The sequence below is a fragment of the Jaculus jaculus genome, chromosome 3 (genome assembly GCF_020740685.1).
Source record: "Jaculus jaculus isolate mJacJac1 chromosome 3, mJacJac1.mat.Y.cur, whole genome shotgun sequence".
Classification (NCBI taxonomy): Eukaryota; Metazoa; Chordata; class Mammalia; order Rodentia; family Dipodidae; genus Jaculus; species Jaculus jaculus.
In genome coordinates, this window is record NC_059104.1 from 123440569 (window position 1) to 123460876 (window position 20308).

At 41.9% G+C, this 20308-nt stretch overlaps 1 protein-coding gene across 7 annotated transcripts in view; it reads right to left on the reverse strand.

Moving 5' to 3' along the window:
* Nucleotides 1–20308, reverse strand: part of Fat3 (FAT atypical cadherin 3) — a 658782-nt gene that overhangs the window by 25712 nt on the left and 612762 nt on the right. For all 7 annotated transcript variants that reach the window (XM_045144958.1, XM_045144957.1, XM_045144960.1 and 4 more), the window contains 3 exons: nt 10906–11040; nt 8918–9075; nt 392–860 (listed from right to left, as the gene is read on the reverse strand). In XM_045144958.1, the coding sequence (XP_045000893.1) occupies nt 392–860; nt 8918–9075; nt 10906–11040 (762 nt within the window). The remainder of the gene's footprint in view (nt 1–391; nt 861–8917; nt 9076–10905; nt 11041–20308) is intronic.

Below are 20308 nucleotides of genomic sequence, written 5' to 3' on the forward strand. Positions count from 1 at the left end.
TCTTTGCCTAGTCAGCAATCCCAACCAATGACAGCATCGCACACTAAATTCAGAGGCTGCCTGTCTTCCTGCCTTGACAGGCAGGCGGTTCCTCAAGGCACAATTTACAAGGTCTACCAGTCCAAGCAGCTGAAATCCGGAAGGATGTTGGGGGTAGTCAGGGGCCGGGCAGGGTGGATGGCATCTATGATTCGGCCACTCTAGAGCCTGTGGGATGCCTCCAGTGATTGGCTCACTGGACTCGCCAGTGATTGTCAGCAGCTTAGGCTGGGGACAGAGCCTCCAGGAATCCTCGCTTCAGGAGAGCCCAGGGAGGTGATGGCTGCGAGGGCCGGTGTCCAGTAAGAGCACACCCGTCCCCTCCCGGGGGCCAGGGCGCGGGGACACTCACCGCCAGAGGGCAGGCCTGCGCAGGTGCCACCGTGCTGGCAGGGACTGCGCTGGCATGCGTCGGGGTAGAGCACGCAGCCCAGCTTCAGCTCGGTCAGGCCCACCACCTCCGCGAAGCTGCTGCGCTTGTTCTGCAGCGGCAGCTCGTTGTGGTTCAGCACCAGCGAGTCCAGGCAGCCCTGGAAACCGCCCAGCACCTGCGTGACGCGCGTGTCCATCAAGCTGCGGATATTGTCCGCCTGCACCAGGGCTCCGAAGTAGATGGCACTGTCCGTACTCAGCGTCTGGAAGTAGAGGGGAGCCCTGCGCCTCTCCACGTAGCTGTCGTCCAGGGACAGGCTCGTGAAATTGCGATTGAGCTCCAGGAAGACCGAGTGCCAGCTCCCGTCATTGACAGCCCGGCCTGAGATGCCCAGGATTCCAGGGCCGCTCCCACAGTCCAGCTGGAACCACAGCTTGCCATCCACAATCTGTGCGGAGAAAGGAAGGCCGAACTCCTGTGAGTCTCCAACCTCGCGAGGGTCCCAAACACCACCGTCCTAACCCTGCCACGCATTTAATGCAGGCGGGCCCCTGTAGAGAACTTAGAGCCTCTGTTATCAGCTATGAAAACTCATGCTTGTAACATACAAACCTTATTGCCATTAGTCACAGGAACAGTTTAGAAGTTCACAGTTACGTTTAAGAATGTTTCTAATTTTTGGCTTACCGTGGTGGTACATACCACCCACTTGGGAGACAGAGATAGGATGATTGCTGAGAGTTCAAGGCCACCCTGAGACTACATAGTGAATTCCAGGTCAGCCTGGGTTAGAGCAAGACCCTACCTTGAAAAACAAAAACAAAAAAACCCTCACAAACAAACAAAAGAATGTTTCTAATTTGTGGATCATCCTCCCTTTATGATCTACACCAATATTGTTCTAAGAGGTATTTCTATTCTAGTCATTTCCACCAGAGGCATAATTTCTGTGAACTTGAGGCCTTACTGGACACCATGTGGTAAGCAGTGTGCATTGTCAGAACCTTAACCATGTAGTGGGAAGATGGTCAAATGATAACTCATTACACGAATGCACATACTCCCTGTGGTAGTAGGAATGTGAAATGTCCCCTGTAGCCTCATGTTTTCCAATACTCAGTCCTCAATTGGTGGCAATTTGAGAAGTGGAGCCTTGTAGGAAGAGGTGTGGGCCTTAAGGTTTATTAGTTCCTCTCGCTGCTCACTCAGCTGACTCTTGCTGCTTCCTTCCAGCTGCTGGGACAGGAAGCTATGCCCTGCCAAAGTGACGCTTCCCCTGAAGACTATAAAGCCAAAAGGAACCTTTCTTCCCATCAGCGGCTTTTGGTCAGGTGTTTTGTCCCAGCAATACGAAGGTAGCTACAGCATTCTCCCAGAAGTTTGTGTGAGTATTGAAGGGGAGAGACAGAGACCAGGTGGAAATAAAAAGGGTTCTAGCTCCCAGTTTGTACATATTTCCAATTTTAAAACACTGCATTCTACACTGATACAATTCTCAATTAGTACTTTTGGACTTATTCGTTGTTCAGATAGAAGGAGCTCACAAGGTGCCCAGGCTTGGCTACTGCTTACTATATGTGTATATTTAACCATATCTGGCCCTCTCTCCACAGGGTAACATCTGGTAACACATTGGGGTGCTCCCAGCCCTGGTCAGGGTGCTATGATGGAGACCTGCCTGCTTCTTTGAGGGCACTGATAAAGGAAAGGAATCCACAGTAAAGGAAACCCAGATGTGGAAGGATCCTGGCTGGCAGACCATAGCTGACAGGTTGCATCCTCCGTGGAGACACAGGACACACTGCTGCTCAGAAGATGGCTTTTGACTCCTTTGGCTCCACCTCAGATTCTATTTCTCAGAAATGTTAGGTGGCTTTAGTGTCACAGGAATGAGGGCTAGACCCCCAGCTAGCCAAGTTTATATTTGGCCATGAAGGGATTCACAGCAAGACACTGTGAGACTAAAGCCTCTTTTCTGGGCTATGTTTATGATTCAGACAGCGAAAACGATCCTGTGGAGTCCAGTGTCAAAGTTGTGAGAGGGGGAATGGCTGTCCCTGAGGTATGCTGGCATATATATTACTGTGCAGACAGCAGACATGTGTTGAGAGAAGAAAAGAGAACGGGAAAGAAAGTAAATGATAGGATAGTGTAGATCTTCCAGGTCGTTAGCTACCAAAGAGATCAAATATGAAACAAATCCCCAGAAATAGGCTGAAGCAGTCTGCAAAATGTGTTTTGCTAACAATAGAATTGGTAATGATCACAGAATCAGTCATTCTTATGGCCATTTCTGGAAGTTCCAAAGCCAAATAACTCAGGGTGATGCTCACTTCCAATTTTGTAACTTGTGCTAGTTAATCTTCATCAACTTGATGGGATTTAGGATCACTCTGGTAACAACCTAAGGGCATGTCAGTAAGGAGTTACTAGATTAGGTTAGTTGAGGTAGAAAGAGCCACTTTAACTAGTGGCAGCATCAGTCCATGGCTGAAGTCTCAGACTGGGCAAAAAGAAGAGAAGTAGTGAAATACCACCATTGTTCTCTGCTTGCTGACTCTGGGTTGAATGTGAACAACTGCCTCACATTCCTGTACCATGCCTCCTTCCCCACCAAGATGGACTGCATCCCCAGGAACATAAGCCCTTCCTCCCTTAAGTTGATTTTGTCAGGTATTTTATCATGCAGCAAAGGCACCAGTGAATCCATGGCTCATGTATCATCTGCATGTCAAGGTCAGGGGTTCATTCCTGTGATATAAACACACACATGGAAGGCAGGGGCTCCCAGAGCCATGGGAATTTGGAGATGCTGAGTTTATTTACAGCTCTGTCATGTACCTACCAGATCACTGATTAGAATGGCTCTGCCTTGCTGGGTTTGAGTTTGGAGAAGAGAGGAGGGAGAGACAGAGAGAATGAGAATGTGAATGAATGAATATAAGAATATGGCTGTGGCTTAGTTTTGCAATGCTATTGTGCCCACTGATGAATGGCTGGTCATATCATACATTACACACATACTCTATTCTGGAAACAAACATTTATTTTTCTGAGAGAGCTTTCACCTATATATTATTGACAATTGACATTTTTTTTTAAGTTCAGCAAAGTAGACTGAATGGCTACTGTAAATCATGCTAGGAAACCCGCTCACTGACAATGCATACATAATACCCATATTTGTATTTTAATGTAAGTAATAAAATGATGAGATGTGACTTTGGAGACACCATCTCCTGCTGTAGCCCATCTGCTATTTTGCCCCATGGCTACAAAATGTAGTCCCAAAACTACTGTGTAAAATCTGGTGGTGAGAGTGCAATTCATGTAAGTTTTGTGAAAGGATGCTCACTTAATACATTATTTGGTCCATTTTCTTTCCCCATCACTACCCTCTGCTTCTGGATAATCACCAAGAACTGATATGAGTCCCATCCTCCAAAGCTAAGCAACATAAAATTATCCCATATGAACAAAGTGGAGTTAAGTTTCCTGTTTAAAAAGTGACAGCAGCAACATGGCTATATAAAGGAGCCAGATGACCCACTCTATTCATTCTCTCTCTCTCTCCAAACAAAATTCATCTGGATCTTTACAATCTTAGGAGTTTGGGTTTATCAGCTTTGTTTCTATGACACACTGGAATGCTGGTGTGAAATGTTACCTTGAGAAAAGTTAATAATATTATCTGGCATTACAAGGGTATTATGCCAGGGAGAGAGAATTATATTTTATTCTTTACATACCCAAGTCATTTTACACTGGAAATATCACAGTCAGTTATTTTGTCTAGAGTTTATTCGAGAAAGATAGAGAAAGAGGGAAGGAGAGGGAGGGAGGGAGGGAGGGAGGGAGGGAGGGAGGGGGAGGGAGGGAGGGAGGGAGGGAGAGAGAGAGAGAGAGAGAGAGAGAGAGGGAGAGAGAGAGAGAGAGGGGGAGGAAAGTGAGAAAGTCCAGGTCCTCTGTTGCCGCAAATGCATTCCAGATTCATGCACCACTTTGTTTTGCCCACCTGGCTTTATGTGAGTACTGGAGAATTAAGCCTGGTTGGTCAGGCTTGAAAGCAAGCACCTTTAACCACTGAGAAATCTCTCCAGCTTTTGTCTAGAGTTTTAAAGAATTTTTCTTTTAAGGATAAAGCTTCCTCAGATATGAGAAATAGATAGATGTTAGATAGGTATTTCGATAGAAACTGAATTGGGCATGAGGCTGTATGAAAGTCAGTAACTACGCTGCTGAGATGATGTCGGGTAGGGGTATAAGGGTGGTTTGATCAACGACATGTATAATTCAGAGAATACCACCCTAATGTTATTAAATATTTCTCTCTTCATGACAGTTTTAAACAAGTGATGTGTTTTCTGATACATTTTCAATGAAATAGGCTTAAGAGACAAGAAATATGCACTGTTGGAGTAATTTTTGTAAGGAAGTAGGATTTTGAGTAAACAGTGTAAATTGTGGTTCTTATTGCTTGTTTTGTAAGAGGGCTATATTAGCTGGCCTTATCTTTGTTGTGATCAAAATATCTGAAGGAAAAATCTAAGAAAGAAGGATTTATTTATCTCACAGCTTCAGAGGGTTAAGACCACCCAGTAAGGAAAACATGCTGGAGCACAGCAGCTCACATCGTGGTGTCCAGAAAGCAAGTTAAAGGTGGAGCTAGAATTGTGCTGGCTGACTGCTATTCTCTCTTTCTCTCTCTCTCTCTTACTCTCTCTCTCTCTCTCTCTCTGTCTCTCTCTCTGTGTGTGTGTCAATGTGCATGCTTGGAGATCAAAGGTCAACTTTAGTCCTTGCCTTGTACCTTGCTTGCCATAGTCTTTCTTGTTTTGCTGCTGTGAACCCCAGACTTCCTGGCCCACATCCTTCCGGATTCTCCTGACTGTGCCTACCAGTGATGCATGGTGCTGGTGTTATAGATGGGTATGTCCCTTGTTTCTTGCTTTACATGAGTTTTTGGGATTTTCTGATCCTCAGGTTGCTTAGTGCTTTTAACCATAGAATTGTCTCCTTTTCCCCTTTATTACACCTGGGCTTCCAGGCCATAGGAGGGCAACACACACATTCAGGATCAGTGGAACGTTCCTAGTTAATCACCCTTGGAAAGACCCTTGCTGACATTCCATGAGGTGTACCTCACCCATCCCCCTGAGTACTTCCAAATTAAATCAAGTTCACTATCCAAATTAACCATGACAAAGGTTATTGCAGACACTTTGGAAAGAAGACTCTTTAAAATCCTATTTCTATACTGCTATTAGCACTTATTTGACACACAGAATATGTTCAAAAAATATTTTGAAGGAATCAATAAATGATTATCCAAGCCCTCTGAGTGGCTTCTGGATCCCTGTAGTACTTCCAATCTGCTTGCTTCTGCCGCAGGCCCTGACCCTCTGTTGATGAGATCTCACCCTGAGCACGTTAACACAGCTCTCTGAATCCCAGTCTCCTCCCAGGCAGATGTAGACATAGCTATCTTAGGGAGGGGGTGTAAGAATAAAAAAAAATAGATACATATGAAATTATTTTCTACATGGGGAAGCTCCTTGATGCTCTTCTGGTCTGTGCTGGAGAAATCTGGCTACACCAAGGGGCTATTTCACAGACCAAATGAACTTGTGAACTTGCCCTGTCTTTCTTTTAATCCTAAAGCATTGAGCTCACTATGTCTGAGCATCGCTAGCATGAAGTAGTGTTTCGCCCTTAGCATACCTAAGGTATAAAACACGAGATGTTTTAAAATTCACAACCAAGACTTCCTTGTGTCTAACTGCTGAGCTATCTCTCCAGCCCTGGCCTCTATTTTTAGTTTTTCTTTAAAATTTTTAATTGAGTCAGAGAGAGGGAGAGAGAGAAAAAGACAGAGGGAGAGAGAAAGGGAGCGAGTGAGTGCATCAGGGCCTATAGCCACTACGAATGAACTCCAGACCCATGCATCACCTGGTGCATCTGGCTTACATGGGACCTAGAGTATTGAACCTGGGTCCTTAGGCTTCATAAGCAAGTACCTTAGCTGATAAACCATCTCTCCAGCCCTGACCTCTATTTTTTAAATAATGACATTTTACTTATTTTTAGTTGTTGGCTGGTTCTTTTTTTTTATTTTTTATTAACATTTTCCATGATTATAAAATATATCCCATGGTAATTCCCTCCCTCCCTACCCCCACACTTTCCCATTTGAAATTCCATTCTCCATCATATTACCTCCCCATTACATTCATTGTAATTACATCTGTACAATATCAACCTATTAAGTATCCTCCTCCCTTCCTTTCTCTACCCTTTATGTCTCCTTTTTAACTTACTGGCCTCTGCTACTAAGTATTTTCATTCTCATGCAGAAGCCATTTGTTTCATGAAACATCATATACCTGAGTAGCAAGTGCTGCCTGAGAGGTTTAATTCTTCTTTCTCATCCTCAGAGATCTACACGTTTTTACACACTTGCCAGTGAAGTGCAAATGACAGGCTCTAGTGTAGAATCAAACTATCACCATCTAAAGCTTTTGTCTTCAAATGTAGTGCTCTATAGAGATCTTCTGGCAGAAAATACCTACCTCACCATGCTGTGCAAGAAGCTCTGTCAGACCCTGAAAGATCAGGAATGAAGTCCAGTGACTTCTGAACAGAGACACCAGATGCTGGCAGCTCTGAAAGAGCAGGGTATAGTGCCAGTGACCCCATGAAACCCTACCTCACAGGACAGCCGAGAAAATGATGTCTGGATGCAGGACAGAGCACTTCCAAGGACAGGAGGGAATAAAGCTAGGATTTGGACTTTTTAATTTTTCTTCTTCTATAACAAGTATCTGATATGAATCTACTATTTTCTGAAACTTTGCCTCTACAGTAAATTCTTATTTTCTTTTAAAAACAAATTACTTTCTGTTTCCAAGCTGAAATTATTCTTTGGTTTGAATGAATAAGGTTTATGAGAGACTCCCCATAAACATAATGATGTCCTAACTTTGACTGTGCTACCACATCATGCCTGGAAATATAAGACATGGATAAGTTAAAAAAAAATATGACATCATAAAGAGAAGCCACTGGAATTTAGTGCATCCCTGTTTCTCTCCTTCTTCAGCTTCCTTTAGGATTGCAGTCTGGGCCCCTGAACAACTTGAACACAATATTAAAAACAGTATGAGCAGTAAGGAAGCTAGACAGGGCCTTGATGGTAGTAGTGACACCCTAAAGGGAAATTATTTCTACACATATCTTTTGGGACGGGTTCTTTTTACTGGATAGACTCTGAAGGTTTTTGAATAGCAAGTACAGTAGGCTAAAATACAGGCCAGAAGAGCATCATATGAAACATGTCTTTCTATCAACCCTTCACTCCTTAGTAGAAGGCTGGCTTTGTTCTACAGACACACTGATGGTGATTCTTGATGAATAAGTTGAATGTCAAGATGGAGAGCTGAGGACAACACAGGGATGAAGGGCAATGATTCGGGGATATGAGTATGGAGTCGGGACTCACCACTATTCACTGGGCAAGTTAAACTACCACATCTGTTGCCATCTTCTTGATTTAAGGGGGTGACAGTATATAACATACTTGTATTAAATTTGAAATTAGAAAGATGCAAACATATCTGTTAGTATTTTTATTATTGTTTTCGTGATGGCTAGAAACTTGGAAATGCACACAAATGTCATATTCTCTCTGATGAAATCTGTAGCCTTAAGAGGTTTTGGAGGCCAGGAAATGATTTAAAACCTGGGTTACTTGGTCATAGTGGGATATTTGGATTTCAAATGTCTTCAGTTCATCCTTTACTAGGCATATTAGATTCCATCTGAGTGGGGACAGAGCTCTGAGGTGGATGAGGAAATAGCCAACCCTCCTGAAGGGCCACCACTGCCATGGGATTGGCTAGGAGAGCTCTGTTGGGAAACTATAGGTCCATGTTGGTGAGGTCTTGAGCTGCCTTTAGAGGGAGATCATATCTTCACTAAGAAGTTTTGAGGGCAAGTATCTCAAAGGATTTAGGATGTTGGCAGACTTCTCAGCCCTGTTATATCTCTTTCTCCTTTACCCTGAAGTCTGCTCTGTTCTTTAAATCCAAAAGATAGCAGAGTTTTGCAGCTCCCAACTCAAGAGCCATAATACATGAGGGATGATTAGAAGTTGTACATGATGGCTCACACTTGGAGAATGAGGTTAGAAAGATAGCCTTGGTGGGCTGGTGAGATGGTTAGTGATTAAGGCACTTACCAGTGCTCATGTAAGCCAGATGCACAAGGTGGCGCATGATTCTGGAGTTAGTTTGTAGCAGCTGGAGGCCCTGACACACCCATTCTATCTCTATCTGCCTCTTTCTCTCTTTCTCTTTCAAATAAATAAGTAAAATATTTTAAAAAGTGAAAGACTGCCTTGAGTTCAAGATTAACCTGGTCTGCAGTGTGAGACCCCATCTCAGACGTATGAAAACGAATGCAACAACAAATAAAATGCCACAGGGAAGTGTAACTGTTCTTACAAACCTTCAGAACCATGCAGGGGTTTGCTCGGGTGTACATTATGATCCCATTGCTTTGCAGAGTGCGCAGTCGCAGGGCGAGCTTGAGCTCCTCTTCTTTGCTATTTTCAGAAAGCCGGTATTTGATGTAACTGTTTCCAGCAAAGCTAAGTGAAGTATGTCCTGAAATGATCATTTCAAATAAGAAATTTTGATTGAGAAGTTAACAGTAGTACTAGGAAGAAAACAGTTTTCACTTAAAAAAAAAATCACCATTTCATGCCATATTCCTAAATTCAAAGTTAAAACATTTGTTAACAGTCTGCTACCAAAAACATCTTAGTTGTGTCATGTTTAGGATAACTTAGTAAATTCCATGGCATGGATTTGAAACCACCGCTTTCTAAAATTATCATCATTAAAAGATACCCCTTCATGCCTTTCCCCATTGCCTTGCATAAGCACTCAAATACTTACATGGGCCTGGGAGAGAAGGCCTGTATTTCCAGCTACTAAGAAGGCTGAAGAAGATATCATGTTCAAAGCTTATCTAGACTATAGACTGAGTTCATGGTCATCCTGGACAACTTAGGGAAATCTTGTCATAAAACTACAAAGTTTTTTTTTTTTTTTTTAAAGACTATTGTTTAGTGCTAGAGCATTTCTCTGGTATGTGTGAGACCTTAGGCTCAATCCCTTCATCTTCAAATCAATCAATCAAAGAATTTTAACTTTTATTAAACAAAGGAAAGGTAATCAAACAGCTTTCACATAATATTCATATTTCTCAAGTATCCTAACACCAAATATCCAACTGATGTCATTTGCACCAGTGTTAAAGAAAGACAACTAACATGAAGGACTTTCGTGGGCAGTCTGAATTCCAGCCTTGACCAGTAACTGAAAGGCCCCCATTCCCAGGACCTTTATCCTGTCTACACCACCTGATCCTGAATTCACTCCATTCGGACTTCACTATTTTTAGCTTTTTTGTTTCTTCAACTTTATGTAGCAACAAGTTCCATTCTTTTTTTTTTTTTTGTTTGTTTGTTTATTTGAGATAGGGTCTCACTGTAGACCAGGGTGACCTGAAATTCATTATGGAGTCTCAGGGTGGCCACGAACTCATGGCAATCCTTCTACCTCTGCCACCCAAGTACTGGGATTAAAGGTGTGCAACACCACACCCAGCACAAGTTCCATTCTTGAGATCATCCATGAAAGAATTTTGCATTCACTTTTTAAGAAATACATTTCTTTTTTTTTTTTACAAAGGCTTAACTTCTGAAATCTAATGTTAGTGAATTGTCTTGAATATATGAGACATGATTTTATTATTCTCACCATAATTACTATAATTATCATCACTTAATAAATATTTCTTGGATTTCCAAATTGATATTTGTGTGCTTATATTTTAAGTACACCTTACCACAAAATGAAGATTCTGTTTGTACCAAAAATGAAAAATACTTTTTTAGAAGAAAGAAGTAGTAGATAATAGGTGAATTTAAAAAGTGTTAAAATCAGAAATGGATCACTTGGCTTGAAATAATATAAATATTTGTTCCCTAAGATGCACCTCTCTTTTCTGAAACATAAAGTTAGCTGGTTTCCTTGATGCTCAGTTTACTCTATGGAAGGTTGACAAGACCAGCTCAGATCTACCTTCTGTTGGCTTCTGTCTAATAGATATTGATTTGTGCAACTTCCAGAACACCAAAGGCTGTGTTTCTTCTGCCTTGTATTTATTATAGCTTTTTACCTTTAGCAGTCATGTGACATGACTGAGAAGACAAACTACAATCTCTCCTTCATAAAATAAGTCCTGTCTGGAAATGTTTACTTAGCACATACTGCAATTATGATACATACCAAGTAAGCATGAATGTGAATGTTAGCCATGCTGCTTTTGGAAATAATGTGTGTTTGTGTGCATGTGCAAGTGTCTTCCAGAAAGGCTTGGGCAGAGTAAATAGGACATTACACTCTCATTAGTCCATGCCACTGTACCTGAGCACTCTCCAAGTTTCCCCGGTGGACACTGGCAGAGGAAAGGTCTCCTGCTGGCTTCATAACTGACACATTGCATGTCCTCTGGACACGGCTTTTCCATACAAGGATCATTGGACCCTGGGCACAGTCCTCCTGTGACAAAAGGGAATATGTATGGTCAGAACATCTAGGGATTCATTTCACATTTTGGAGCATAGGAAAGTGTGAACAGTTGACCTTAGTGGCTTCAGTGCTCTGGGGAACATTCAGTGTTGGTACCCATCACATGTCTCTCTACATCTGCCAACATGTGAATGTCAGGCTAAAGTGGGCTGGGTGCAAAAACCAAAACAGAGGTATGCCCGTTAGGCCAAAATATGCCTAAGTTGTATTTGGATTAACTTCAGCTGAAGGAAGATCACACCAAGGCTCCATCAGGAAGTACTAAAGCTGGGTTCCAGCATCCTGATGGCCATTTACATGTGTCTAGCTTTCTTCTGAAGTCCATCTCTGTCCTGAGAAGGCACATTGTGGAAATGTTTAGATGTTAGCTGTTAATGAGAGAGAGAGAGAGAGAGAGAGAGAGAGAGAGGAATTTCTGAAGGAAAGGCCTAATTCTAAACCATAAAGGCACAATTCTTATTGTTTTCTGATTCCTTCCGCCACATGCTCTTTTATGGGGAACCTGCCAGATATCAAAAATTGCATAATTCTCTTTGGCTGATATGGTGTTCTTTTCTACCTCCTTGATATTCACAGGACAGTGAGATAAACGTTAACCTATTGGAAAGGAAATTGGTGAAGCAAATGAAATGGCTACGTTAGAATTCAGGGCTCAGGTGATACAGGTCAGAACTGAAGTGAAGGCAGATGTGGGCCTTCTGAATGAAGCATGCCTTCCAGAGGCCCTGAGTATGTCGAGTGCAATTAGGACTGCTTCAATCTGGTAAGAATTTAAGTGGAAAGTGGACCACTGGAAGAAAGCATCAAACTAAAATTATCCCACAACTGAATGGCAGTATATGAACTGGATTAACAGTGTAATAAGGCAGTGCCCTGCCACTGTGATTCAATAATACACAGGACAGTAATGCTTCTTTCATTGACAAGAGCCTGCCAATGATCTCCTCTCAGCGAAGGATCTCTTTCTTCCTCATTAAACACATGGTCCCCTGATAGTCATGGCTTTGTCCAGAAGGAAGCAGAAATGTGATGGTAACTCCCTAAAACCATTTTAGGTACTGTAATACTTTAGTGAAGCAATAGAAGTGACAGTAGAAAACTCAGAAATCTTGTCTTCTTTTCTTTACAGCTCAGTAATAGAGGACACTCTTGCCACTGGTTCACCTTAAAGTCATGGAAAATGAAAGCACTTTTAACTAAACATGTAGAATGAGCTCTAGAAACAGTTCTACAAGACTCAAGTACATTTTCAATTTCTTTCACCCCAAATCTTAAGTCTGCCCTATATTCATCAATATTCTTGGAAAATAAAAACAGCTCTTTGACCATCTCATAAACCATTTCAAGGGATTTGATAACCCATTTTTTAAATAGCTCTAGGCATATTCACTAAACAAATAGTAAGCACTTTGTTAAGACTTATTAATTTAACAAAGAAAAATTTTAAAATTTAAGTCAAATAAAGTAGCAATGGGGTGATAAGATAGGGCATATAAATATGATGGGAAATGATGTTGACATGCAAGTACATGTGTGCTACATGTAAGGTAACTGTTTGACAGCTGTGTGAATGCAAGGGAAGTACTGCTGTTTCTCCTGGGAAGATGTCAGATGCCTTTGTAAAACAGGGAATGTTCTCACTCATGCTTGAAGGGCATGATCCTTTGAGTAATAGCAATGGTCTAACCTTGGTTAAGTAGTTTAACCTTGGGCATGGTTTAATGTTTTTCACAGTGAGTTTGCTCCTCTACCCGCTGATCCTCTGCTTTCCCATGTGTTTCTCTGTTCCAGTCTCTGATGGCCTGATCACTTTAGAGCATCCTAAATGCTGACCAGTAGTTAGGATGCACTCAAAGTGCAAGTAAGTCTGAAGCTCACCTGCTGAATGCCCACGTCAATGTGCACAAAGTGCAGACTGCTTCCACCAAGCAGCTGCAGCTCTGGGTGACCTAGGCCGCTTTATCCCACAAGACATACAGATGGCACTTTTTATGTATATAAGGAGACCGCCACAAAAAGACATGAAAGTGGGGGAAGGGACTATTTGGGAAGAAGAATGGGTTCAGTGGGGGCAGGATGGGGACAAGAGAGAGTGTGGTAGTTTGAATAGATGGCCCCCAATATATTCAGTTTTTTATAATTTGCATCTGTAGCCACCTGGCTGGAGGCAGTGTCACTGGGTGGATCTTAAGGTGAGGTGGTGGGTTTCAGATTTCAATCTAAAGATATGCAAAGTGTGCCTAGCTGGAGTTCCTGAAGTGTGCTGTGGCTTTTGACCTTTAGGCTTGTACTTCTCTCTGTCTGCTTGGGCCTGTGAAGGCAGGCCAGCTTCTTCTGCCATTTATGGAACTTCCCCTGGATCTGTAAGCTTCAATAAATCCCTTCCTCCATAACTGTGTCTGGTCTGAAAGTTCATCTCAGTTAACCTGAAGCTGTCTGCTACAGAGAGTAATGAGAGGTGGCTATAATCAAAATACATTATATACATGCATAAAATTGTAAAAAAAAGGAGAACAAAGAAGTCTATTGCTTTTGATTCCATAGTCATTCGTATAACCCTTCTATTTTAGCTAATATCAGGGTGGCATCCACATTTCTGACACACAGCTGTAGATATTACATTTGTAGACTCTTCTGTAATGGCTGCAATACTAAGAAATCTCATATTCTTAAAAATCTGGTTTATGTCACTGTTTCAAAGAAGAAAAGAATGCTAAATAATTTTAGACCCATGACAGTAATTCCACCTGTCCCCATAGAAATTATAACATTAAAAAGATAAAACCAATATTTTATGAGTGCATATAATAAAAGCTAACATTTCTGAGAAAATTCAGCATTTTGGTAGTTCTGTTTTCTATCTTTTCATGTTTTCTTTCACCTTTTATTTTATGGTCAGTCTTCACTCTGAGCCCAGGGTTCTCAGTTGATCACCTATGCTTCTAACTTGACTTAAAGCATACATCTACTTAGACCAGCAACTGGACCACAATCACCAAGCTCCTTTCTCCTCATGGCCTGTATCATGATGCATAGCAACTGATACAGTTAGACCAGTTGCTAATGAAATTTGACAGCTCCCATCCAAACTAGGGAAAATATGGCTTGAAGATTTATAAAAACATTAATAGAAATATGACAAGTAAATTCTAAAACTAATAACACATATAGTTATTCAATATAGAATAATGTTTATTCACATTCATCTCAGCTGCCGGCCACTTTGGTTATTTTCACTTTTTTGGGGTTGTTTGTTTGTTTTTCAAGGTAGGGTCTCACTTTAGCCCAAGCTGACCTGGAATTCACTTTGTAGTCTCAGGCTGGCCTCGAACTCACAGTGATCCTCCTCCATCTGCCTCCCAAGTGCTGGGATTAAAGGCATAGTTTTGTTTTTAATAAGCTGTTTAGGGTTAAGGAGATAGTGTTTGGCAAGTAATATGACTCTTGATGCTTTAGAAGTGCTCTGGGGCCTCCTGCCTGCATCCCAGCCTGGGTTGTGCTTAGCCATAAGCATTTGATCCAGTTGCTGCTGTCAGGAAGTTCTGCCCATGGGCCAACTTTCTAGTGACAGAGTAGAGTCTGCTGCTTGATCTACATTCAAAAATCTCTGTATTTGGGGGAAGATGTGGTCAGAGGCATAAACTGCAGTTTATTCCCAATGAAGATTTCTAATGTCCTTGAAAAACAAGTTCCTCCAAACTAAATATTCTCTTCATCCAATATTGCAATCTTCTAATCTGTGTAAATTATCACATGAAATTATGTCCTTTCTGAAAAACATATTGTCAGAAGGATTTGACTTCTGGGGGATGACCCTGAAAAGTGTCACATGACTCTGGGCTTCAGATGGACTCGGGTCTGGATCCTGAGGACATTTTGTGGATAAGACCTTTTGAGGCAGTCTTAAGTTTACTAGCTATATAAAATGCACTCTGTTTTGTATGGGTGATAATGGGTTAACTTGTTTTTAGAAATCACAGGTTATGTCATGTTTTCTCAGAGAAGTGTGGATACCTATTATTGTTAAGAGCCTTAAAAACCCTCTCGCTGATGGCAGAAGTGCCTCATCAGCTCCTGAGTACCAGTTAAGAGATGACATGTCAGCTCCTGTTGGCTTCTGGGAGGAAGTTTATCTTATTAACTATCATTAAATAATCCAGGTTTAATGAACTTGTGCTGTGTTCAGTGACAGCTTAGGGAGTGGGGTCCATAGGCCCCCAAGCTCCAGATCTCCAGACATCCATCATTGTGGAGTGAGCAGGAAGGGACAAGTATTCCACTTTATCAAGTCAGATGACTCTATTTGTTGTCTGTAAGGGCAGGAGCAGCCACATTTATCCTCTGTCCCAACTTAAAGCAGGAAACATTAAGTTCTGTCTCCTTCCCAGGCCCCTGGGGAAGATGAAATAATGTGATAAGAAAAGGGCTGAGTGTATCAACAAGCTAAAAAATTGGCTAGTGATTGCACTCATTTACTTGATGGCTTTAAACACGTTGCTTAGCTTTTTGGATCTTGATTTCTTTTTACAGACAAGTCAGGCAATGTTTACTTTTCATAGTATGAAACTTGTATGTGGTGGAATAATGAAAAGCAACTGGTTAAGAAAAAAACCAAAAACAAGATTTTAAAACTGGCGGTATTAACTTGGCATGACAACATGGCAGAGACCTGAACCCAGTTGTTATAGTTTTCACTTGCTGTTTTTTTTGAGTTAGAGCTGTGATTTATAAGTTGACAGATGATAGGAAATCCTGCGTGTGTTGGAGATATAGAATTAGGCATGTAGCCTACTAATCATGGTCCCAGAGCCCATGCGCCTGAATGTCTGCGCTACCTTCTCAACCGCAGGCGTGGCCCTGCTCTCTGCCTCAGGTGTGACCTTGTATCCGTTCTACCTCAGAGAGGGTACAGTCTTGCACCCCTCCACCTCAGGCTCAACCTGTATCCTCTTCCCCTCAGGTTTAACCCTGTACCTTCTCTACCCCTGACAGGGTCTTACACCCTCTCTACTTCAAGTTTGGCTCTGTATCCTCTCAACCTTAAGCACAGTCCTGCACCTGTACTCTTTCTCCTCAGGTGTGGCCCTGCCCCCTCTTCCCTTTGACAGCAGCCCTGTACCTCCTTCTGCTTGAGCTGTGGTCCTTCCTCTCCTACGCCTCAGGGGGGTGTGTTCCTTAAACCAAGGAGAAATGTGCCGACAATGTGGCTGTTCTCTACAAGTTTTCAAGGTCCTAAAGGTTTGCTAAGGTAGAAATTCAGGTCACTAGCTACAGTGCTGATAACAGACCAGCCACTTGAACAGACACTTCAGCACTTACATGCAGGGAGAAGGGTGGTCCCCTGGAGGCTTTCAAAGGGTCTCACCGCCCTATTTATGGCTCTTCTCATCTCCACTGCATTCCCACAGCTTCAGGGATTATGTCTGTACCACTGGCCAATATATCAGCAGCTAGCTGATTATTATACAGCCACTTCAGCTGACAGTACCTTGTGTGATTTATGTCTCTGCCTCATTATTCAGAAGAGTCCAAAAACTGTACACACCCCACCCAGAACCCACATGTGTTGCCAAGATGCCATGTCCTGGAAAATACCACAGAAATCATTGAGTTGCCTTCTTTATTCATGGCCTACAAGAAGACCTAGAACACATTTTCCAGAGGATCCAGATTTGACATAGTCGGCTCAGCTTTCCAAGAAGCACAGAGGCTCCCTGAATGCTGCCTGCTTGGCTCAGCTAACTTTTCTGTATGGTTTCATGAATGGAAGACTGTGGCTTCATTCAAAACTCCCTCCCTGGAGGCTACCATGCATGGATAGAATGTATTAGGAAACCGTTGCATTAAGAAGCAGCCCCAAATTCCCTCCATTTGGGGACTTATGTGTGCTAGAGCTAAGGGAGAGACAGATATCTCTTTTGTGAGTGGAAAAGAAATACTTTGTAGTTTGTAGGTAGAACCTTTTTTTAAGATTCAGGAACAACACTGAGGGCTATTAAAAACCATTGAGGTTGGCATTGTTGACTCTCTCCCCAGAGAATTAATGGTAACAAACTCTGGCCTGATAGTAAACTCAATGCCAGATTTTTCTCTACTTAAACAAACAAACAAAAAATACCTCATCAAGGCAAATTATTACATTGTCTCACAAAATCCATCATAATTGTATATTTTTTTTTGTGCTTACTAGAATGTATTACCACAGTCACCTACCAGCAGACTGTCTTTCCCTGTCCTACAGTGCTTCTTCCAAGGACTCTTTTTGCTCTTTCCCATCTAGCCCTGCTGAGTGCTGTCACCTGTCTGACACCATGATACTGTTTCATACTCCAGGGTTTGAGGATCGTATCAGTCTCTTACCAAGCACCCTCAAATTTTGCTCAGGGCCTGGCATATCATGGTTTTCAATTAACTGCTTAGTAAATGATCAAAAGAATAGTATTCTGAAATATCTGGGCCTTTCTCTTCACTGGTTTCTATACTCAAAATGCAATTCCTGCTTGGCAAACACCCATTTCTAGAAGCTTCACTGCTTCCAATGTCTTTCTTAGAGTCCACCAGCTAGAATTGATGCCCCCTTGGTGCCCTAATTACTCCACTCCTTCCCCTTTGTAGCACGCATTTGTGTATACTAGGCAGCAAAGGAATTCTGGTGTTTGTCCATCAAAAGAGGACTCAAGTAATCATAACCAGTCTCTTTACCTATCTGGAGGTGGGCTATAGAGGGAGGGCTGGATCTGTCAGATTCTATGTGGCTGTAAATGATGAAGCTATATGACATTAGAAGATGGATTTTGGAACAGGGCTGTATAAGCCCTGGGGAACATCCACACATTTTCACACCAGAAAAAAAAAATATGTAAATGTATATATAAATGAATGTACCAGGCAGGATGTCTGCAGTGGGTAGCCTCAAGTTCCTTCCAAGACTGCACAGAGGGAATGAGGTCGAGTGGTTACCATACACTGGTTTAACCATGTATGAGCTCTGCAACTTTGAGCCTGTCAACTAACCTTGCTGAGTCACATTTTTTTCACAATTTTTGAAGAAGCTAGTGATAGCTCTTTGATAGGATTGCAGGGAAGGCTCATTGTAATTTCAGGTATGAAAATAGCATGGGAACTGGTCATGGATCTACAAATATCAATTCTCATGTTCATTCCTTGGTGGAAATTATGGGGATATAGCAGGATAAGGAACTCTTTAATCTAGAGTCTGACTGAAGCCACTTTTTAGCTGAAAGTCAAGAATTACATCATAATTCACATTTGCTGTAAAGGCTGGGGACAGAGAGACAGGATTTTCTTTAAGGTTAAAATGACAACAAACCACTTTTGTGTTCTAAATTCTCAGGCCCTCACAGGAATCTCCTAGTCATTTTCTGGGCACATCAAAATAAAACAGTTAACTTTGTTTTCAGTCAAGAATTCCTAACTTACTGCATCCCTGTGACCCAGTTTTACTTTACAAAAGTCTGTCAGGTACACTTCAGGAACCAAATTGTTAGGTTAGTTCAATTTAATAATATCTCCAAAAATTACCAAAATTTTGTGTGTGACTATTCTAAAGATGGTAAAGTGTGAGTCTCCTTTGAAAAGCCCACCTCTGGTGTGTTTTACTATCTTCCTGAGTTCCCCTCTTTCTGTTAATCCCTTTGATTAAAATGGCAAATTAATTTTAAAAAATAATTAAAAAGACAAAATTGTCTTTTAGCATACTCCAAAACTGTTTCACAGTGGCTTATCCTGAAATTGTTTTCTCCTATAGTGAAGGTCCCTAAAAGACAAGAGTTGTGGGTGGAGTGGTGTCTCTGCCCCTGGACTGTGGACAGCTCACTTCCAGGGTTAGGCGTGGTCCTCAGAGCTGACTGGGCTCTCTCCTGCCAGTGGGGTACAGCTGTGTTTTTACTCTGTCTAGCACAGAGCTTTGCTCCATTCATTTCACTACCCCATCCCCTAGGTTCCACTTTGTGCTCCCTGTCTGAATAAAGATGGTAAACCTGGCAACTGCTTCTGCCTACTCTCATAAACATTAAATACATCAGCTTTAAACTGATGGCCATATGGAAAAACCATTCTGCTAGACAAGTGTGTCATTTTTGGATATATTTTTATCACAGGATTTTGAAAAGCAAGTGAAAAATTTTAAATGTGGGTAATCAGCACAGGCTTATGAGTTTTGCCCCTTCCTTCCTTCCTTCTTTCCTTCCTTCCTTCCTTCCTTCCTTCCTTCCTTCCTTCCTTCCTTCCTTCCTTCCTTCCTTCCTTCCTCCCTCCCTCCCTCCCTCCCTTCCTTTGTTTCTTAACATCCTTTGCTTTTATTTACCTGCAAGGACTTCTTACTGGAGTGCCAAACAAGTTCAGTGAACATCTGAAGTTTACCTGACCCATCTCAGAAATCAGAGCTTTGTGTCTTCTGAATTCTGCTCAAACATGATGTTCTGTGGTGGCTGGAATGTAATGCGTTTACTTGGCACTAAAATTTAAGTCTGCTTTCATATTGTTAACATAACTCAGCATTTTTGTTCAAGATGCTAATGACGATAATTGGACCCAAAAATCTGCATGAGAAAAAGATGAGCTAGAAGTTGGGAGGAGGATAGAATACTGAGGCCAAATCTGTATAAACATGACTACACAGCCCAGAATGATCACTACTTCTATTTATCATGTTAATTATTCCAAAAGTGGTGAGATAGTCCATTTAATGAATCTGTCAGCTTCCCAGGATAAACAGAGGTTACAGTCACGTGTGTGTGTGTGTGTGTGTGTGTGTGTGTGTGTGTGCGTGTGTGTGTGTGTTGGAAGAGAATCATCTGTTGAATTTAATGACCTCTGCTTCTGAGTAAATGACATTATGCTTCAAAATGTCTATTGCTAACCTTGACAATTCCTCACTGTATTTGTATTTAAAAGAAGGAAAATTTTGAAGGCATGAGAAGGACATGACTATCATAACTAATAGCTTACCCCTTGGAGGAGGACATTTTTCTCCAAGTTTGGCTTCCTGCTTATCACCAGTAGAGACACAAGTAGTGACTCATGGAGGATGCACAAGTGCAGATTCCCAGGCTGACGTTCTAACCTACTGTGCATATCTAAGCCTGCAGCTTGCCTCTTTTAGTGAGTCCTTTGATTCAAAGGCAGAGGAACCCTCTACCTTCCTGGGAACACTTTAACCAGTCTGCTAGTCTGTAAGCATTCTCAGAGCACATAGCACTGAGATGATGATCTACAT